Raw genomic sequence first — 6,291 nt, forward strand, 5'->3', positions numbered from 1 at the left:
AGGTGGCCAGACCTGGCTGGGTGCATAGGTTGTGAGCCCCAAGTTCAATAACAAAACCACAGAATAATTGTTTTTAATATAGCCCCAACTCTTGGGAAATGTTCAGGTTTCAAAAGCACAGGATAGGGCCAGTGAGTTTGCTCAACAGTTAAGGGTGCTTGCCAGGCAAACTGGTGGCCTAGGTCCAATCCCTTGGATCCACACGGAGACAAGAGAACCAACCCCATAAAGTTGTCTTCTGACCTCCACGCTTGCTCAGTAGCATGCACACACCCCTTCTTCAAAGATATGTACGCTGAGAGTAAGAAATACATAAATATACACACGAATGAACAAAAGTCATGGGCTGCTAGGTTTAAAAGCCTCCTCGATGAAAACCTAAGAAAAGCACAAATGATCATAACTGGGTTACAGGTCTTTAAATGACAGTCGTCACCCTACTACCCGAAAAAGGGAAAAGCCACTGTGGCCCCTCAGCTCCCTAGTTTCTGAAGCATCACACTCACTTCCTAAATCCAAGGCACAGTTTGGTGTCTTCTTGTGACTTCTTGTGCCCTGGATTGTTTCTTGTGTGGCTTAGAGCATAAGCCCTTGCTGTGTGTCCCAGGATTTCCCCCATCTCTCTTAACTCAGTGGTTTCGGGTGGTATTAACTTACACCTGGCTGCTCCTTCAACAAAGGCAACAGCAGCCTGCCACTATGCAGAAGACTATAGTAAATAACTCCTTATCAACCCAAACCTAATAAGCCACAAAACTCAGAGAATATGGAAAAGCATTCCCCCATCCTGCTTCCTAGGCATTATGGGAACAGGTGAGACTTTCATTACTCCAGCAGTCCATATGTTTGAAGGTCAAACAGCACCTGGGTATCCCTTTGAAATCAAGTAATTGAGCAGATTTCAAGGCAGTCTTGCTGAAAGACTCTCTGAATCCCCCTGGTCAGGCGAGCCCTGGTTTGGAAAGCTCTGGATTCCCCCAACTTCACCTTCATCAAACAGTGATGAATATTTGATGCTATTCAAAAATTACAGTATGCAGCAAACTAAGGAAAGGGATTTCTTTGAAACTGCTATGGAAATGAGCTTTGGCTCCAGATGTTCACAGTGGTAAAGGAATCAGGCAAAGAACAACAACAACAACAAAAAGCAAAGAAAGAAAGGAAAAAAGTCCTTCTTAGCTCTAAGCATTCATGGAAGACAGGTTAGCAATGTGAGTCCGGTCCCTAGCCCACTTTTCCCTTTTTCTAGTTTGCATGAAAACTCTGCTTATAGGAAAAAAAACTCCCTCAGAGGTGAATTTTCTTTAAGTCCAGAGACAAACCTCAGCTGTATACACCACCATATACCTTAGTTGGTTGGGTTGGTGTGAATCCTGACGCCAGTGGTGGACTTTGAGGTGGTAAAATACCTTCTTCCTGGTTTGAGATTTTTGTTTCTCAAACACAGACTTCATACTTCTCTGCATTATTTACTTGCATAATGGATACTGCTGCCCCAATAGACCCATTAGTAGCATCTTGTTCTCCACTTGATTGGCAGCTCTGAGACAACCAGTGCTAGAAGGCTCCAGGATTTGCATGCTCAGAACATAGTGAAATATGTTCAGGTTCACCGACTAAGGTATATGGTGGTGTATACAGCCGAGGTTTGTCTCTGGATTTAAAGAAAATTCACCTCTGAGGGAGCTCTTTTTTTCCTATAAGCAGAATTTTCATGCAAACTAGAAAAAGGGAAAAGTGGGCTAGGGACCGGCCTCTAATTGCTAAATGAATGAGTGAGTGGCAGCAATAAACAATGACAAGACTAAAAAGATTTTTCTGAAGTAAATGCATTAGAAATGTTTAATGGAACCGTAGCCATCATGAATGACACAGTAATGATCCGGACCAGGAAGTTCATGACAAACCTTCTGCATCAGAGGAAACAGATGGTCATTGATGTCCTTCACCCTGGGAAGGCAACAGTACCAAAGACAGAAAATCGGGAAAAGCTAGCCAAAATGTACAAAACCACGCTAGATGTCATCTTTGTGTTCGGATTCAGAACCCACTTTGGTGGTGGCCAAACGACTGGCTTCGGCATGATCTATGATTCTCTAGATTATGCAAAGAAGAATGAGCCCAAACACAGACTTGCAAGACATGGCCTTTATGAGAAGAAAAAGACGTCCCGAAAACAACGAAAGGAATGCAAGAACAGAATGAAGAAGGTCAGGGGAACTGCAAAGGCCAACGTTGGTGCTGGCAAAAAGCCAAAGGAGTAGATCTGCGGTGACTTGATCTCCTGTGGTGTGCAGATTCCCGAGAGGACAAATAAACTAAACATTTATGAAAAAAAAGAAATGTTTAATGGATAAATTACATAAACATTTTCACTTTATCATTTTAAAATATAAATTTTTGTTACAAATTACACTGGTTCCAACTCAACCATTGTGATTGTGGGAATTTATGCAAAGTAGAATAATTAATGATAATAACTCTGGAGTCTTAATAAAGATGAAAATTAGGTTTATAAAAGACTTAAGTGCCTGGCTCTGCAGGGTTTTGTTCAAGTGTCACCCCATATAATCATCTCAACCAGTCAAATACTGGAAACTGACTTCAAGGACTCAGATACATCATGCAGATACCTCTATGGGAAGGTAATTCACAGGTGTGTTCATTCAATTCATCCAACAAATATGTACGCATGTGCTGTCCTAGCAATAGATACTAAAGAAAATAGCAAGGCACCATAGATGTACCTGCCCTGATATAGTTTGAATATAAAAACAATTTAAATGAAGGACTCATGGTTTCTGTATTAGTCAAGGTTTCTATTGTTGTGAGAAGACGCCATGACCACAACAACTATTATAAAAAAAAAACACTTATTTGGGGTGACTCACTTAGAGCTCAGAAGTTCAGTGAAGAGCACGGTGGTGTACATGCTGCTGGCTACATCTTGGTCAGAAGGCAACAGGAATGGTCTGTGACACTGAGAAAAGTATAAGCAAAAGAGACCTCAAAGCCTGCCCCCACAATGACACAATTCCTTCAACAAGCCCACACCTATTTCAACAAGGCCACACCTTCCAATGGTGCCACTCCCTATCAGCTATGGAAGTCAGTTATATTCAAACTACCAAAGTTTCAGAGGGTTTAGTCCCTCATGGGGGGGGGATAATAGAAGCTAACAGAGTAGAGCTGCTCATGTCACAGCAGCCAGGAAGCAGATAAAAAGACACAGGAAACAAAACAGGAAAGATATAGACTCCACATATAGACCCTTAAGTGGCCTACTTTTTCCAGCTAGGACTAACCTCCTGTCTTTCACCACCTCCCAATAACATCATATGTTACAAATTTATCAGACAATCCATACAAGTCAAAGACCTAGTGGAAGTACCCAACACACACACACACACACACACACACACACACACACACACACCTACATGTACACTTAACTTATCTACTATGTGACTCTTAGTCCACTCACCATAAGCATCTAGGACCCAAAATTTTTCATTTAAAAAATTATTGCTAGCTAGTACTTATGGGGTTCCAGGCTACTCTTCAAGAACGATTGTGCAAAGTAATTGAGGAATTCTAAGGAAGAGGGTGATATGACTCAAGCTATATTAGCATAGATGATTGTGACATGTGGAATGGAGCGAAGACTATGGGGAGGTGAGCATGGATTCAGGAAGATAGTCAGAAGATGGCTTTCAGTCTTCACGGAGAAACAGATTATGACTGGGACTATGGGGATAGCAGTAAAGATAGAGATGGAGTCCAGAGAGATTTGGAGGATCAATTCTATAAGAACTGGTCACGGATATGGAGTTGGGGGTGGCTTAGCTACTTGGCTTCTTCTTAAACAAGTAGACAAATTTGTGTTGCTATTCACTGAGAGAAACTCTGAAAGAGTGTGGAACTTGAAGGAGCAGGTCGTGAGCTCACTCTTGGATCTTCTCAGCATTGGGGTCCTGCAAAGCTCTCAAAGGATGGTGAGCAGACAGTTGCTATGTGGTTGAGGATTAGGAGACAATATCAATGCAAGATGAGAGTCAAGTGAGAGTATAGTGATGGAAACCATGGAAGGTAGATGAGGTCACCAGGGAGAGAAGTTAGAATAAGAGGGGGAGAAAGTATAGGACCTCCAACAGGTAATGACTAGGCAGGAGGAGGTGAGCCTACAAATGGCAGGCCTGGACTAGGACAGAAGACAGCACACTGCCAGGAGCCAAGAGAAGGAAGGGGACAATCCCATGGTGTAGCTGAGTAAGGATGAGGTTGGGAGTAGGAGATAGCTGAAGTTTGTGTGGTGGGAGTGTTTCATTACCAACCTTATTAGGGTTATTGCATGCCTGTTCCCTCTCTGGCTATGACCCTAAACATACCATTTCCCCTCCCCAATCACTGCCAAGCAGATGAGGGATTCTCTCTTTTTTTCCCTTTGATCTCCCACTTAATCTTTCTATTACTTCAAATTGACTTCTTACTCCATTACATTCTTATTAAATATCATGTCTATTTTTATTTGCTGCATCAATCAACAAAATGATTACAAAATTAATCTTTTTGTCACAGAAAGATCCTCTTTCTCTTTTCATTGTAGTGAGCTCAAGAATGATAGATCCTCGTTCATATTCTTGTTCCCTTTCTTATTGGTGGATTATCCTTAAAGAATGGATAATCACAGGAACCTTTGCTCAACAGGCCAGTGGAAGGGCAAGGCAATTATTAGCTGAAAATCCACACTCTCACATGAGATTTCTGTTTGAATGTCTACGAAGAAAAAAAGTCATGCTCAAATCAATATCTACTCAGTAGCAACTTAGAGCTTAGGACTCAGAGATGGTCAGATTTGAACACAGAACTTGGTTTCACAACTTTCCACCTGTGCAACTTAAGACAAAACCCTCAACCTCCCTGAGACTATTTTTTAATGGTTGAAGTAAGAACAAAGATACATTCTCAAAATAAGGTTATGAAGTATTACCTGCTTTGTATAGTGCCAGGGTGATAAAACAATTAATATATTAAAATAATCACTATAGGGGCTGGAGAGATGGCTCAGTAGTTAGGAGCACTAGCTGCTCTACCAGAGGTTCTGAGTTCAATTCCCAGCAACCGCAAGGTGGTTCACAACCATTTATAGTGGGATCTAATGCCCACTTTTGGTGTAAAGTTGTACATGCAGATAGAGCGCTCTGATACATAAAAATGAAATTTTTTAAATAACAAAACCACTATAACTAAACACAAAAGAGAAGGGTTGAGACTAGGGAGAATAGCTCAGTGACAGTTCCTGGAGAGGTGAAAGGAGAGAAGCAGTTAGCTTTTTTTTTTTTAGGATCATGTTTGTATACCAAACAAACGTGCAAAATGGTGGCAAGCCTGTTCTATCAGTTCACTCATGAAAAACACAGAACAGATAGTGAACATGTATTCCATCCATCCACTGTACCAACAGATAGTTTCCAAATACTTAATAAAAGACCCAGAGCTAAGATAAAAAACCAAGTAAAATAGACTATGTTGATTTTAAACTCCCATCCTGCCAGGTACTGCCTGTCTCGTTGCTTAAAGTAGGTAAGAGTCACCACGTTGAATGTCTAGAAGAGAAAGTACAATCCACGCATGGATTTCCTGCAGTTTGATGTGTTTGAGCTATATAATAACCATTTGTAGATTTTCACACAGTATTTATTGTCTGTCTCTTGTCAGTGAAGTGAACAGCAACAGAAGGATTGTTGAAGAAGGCACTTACAGTCAGTGTGCACATACTCACCTGTGTCTTCTTTATTAAATCCTGCCACAAACTGCACAGAGAGAGTCTTATCATCTCCCGCTGAAGCTAGAACAGATGGGAAAATGTGTCCCAGTCATGTAGTGGAAGTGGAAGACCCAGGACTCAAGCAAGCACTTGGGGCACAGCACTGCATTTAAAGTCAGCTTTTGGCTTTAAGGTGGGGCAGGGAATAAAAACATATTCTGGAGTTTAAAAACTCTACATCCTTATTTACCCAAACCCACTGACTCTTTGAAAGTCATGACAATCCTAATAAATCAAGTGTGAAACTACCTTTCTCTCCCTAGCATCCTTTGTTTGTCTTGATTTAGGCTGTTCTACAGAGCGGTATAGATAGCCAGGCAATTTTTTTTCTCCCAAACTAATCTTCACCAATGCCTTTTCAAGCAGTGGGGACCCCATATAACTGACCCTCTAGAACTTCAGCAAATTAATCACAGAATCCTGAGGCTCAGCCAAAAGGCCCTTAGTCTGACCCAAGAACAACA

The 6,291-nt window shown here is 41.4% G+C and overlaps 1 protein-coding gene across 1 annotated transcript; it reads left to right on the forward strand.

Moving 5' to 3' along the window:
- Positions 1 to 1,851: 1,851 nt before the first annotated feature.
- Positions 1,852 to 2,287, forward strand: LOC101840803 (40S ribosomal protein S24-like). Its single transcript, XM_040737717.1, has one exon. It carries the CDS (start codon positions 1,863 to 1,865, stop codon positions 2,262 to 2,264), a length of 402 nt encoding a protein of 133 aa, XP_040593651.1. The 5' UTR covers positions 1,852 to 1,862; the 3' UTR covers positions 2,265 to 2,287.
- Positions 2,288 to 6,291: the final 4,004 nt, after the last annotated feature.

The sequence above is a fragment of the Mesocricetus auratus genome, unplaced genomic scaffold (assembly GCF_017639785.1).
Source record: "Mesocricetus auratus isolate SY011 unplaced genomic scaffold, BCM_Maur_2.0 Super-Scaffold_100676, whole genome shotgun sequence".
Lineage (NCBI taxonomy): Eukaryota > Metazoa > Chordata > Mammalia > Rodentia > Cricetidae > Mesocricetus > Mesocricetus auratus.

Bases quoted from the DNA above. Each gene is read 5' to 3' on its own strand.
- LOC101840803 (XM_040737717.1), top strand. From the start codon at position 1,863: ATGAATGACACAGTAATGATCCGGACCAGGAAGTTCATGACAAACCTT.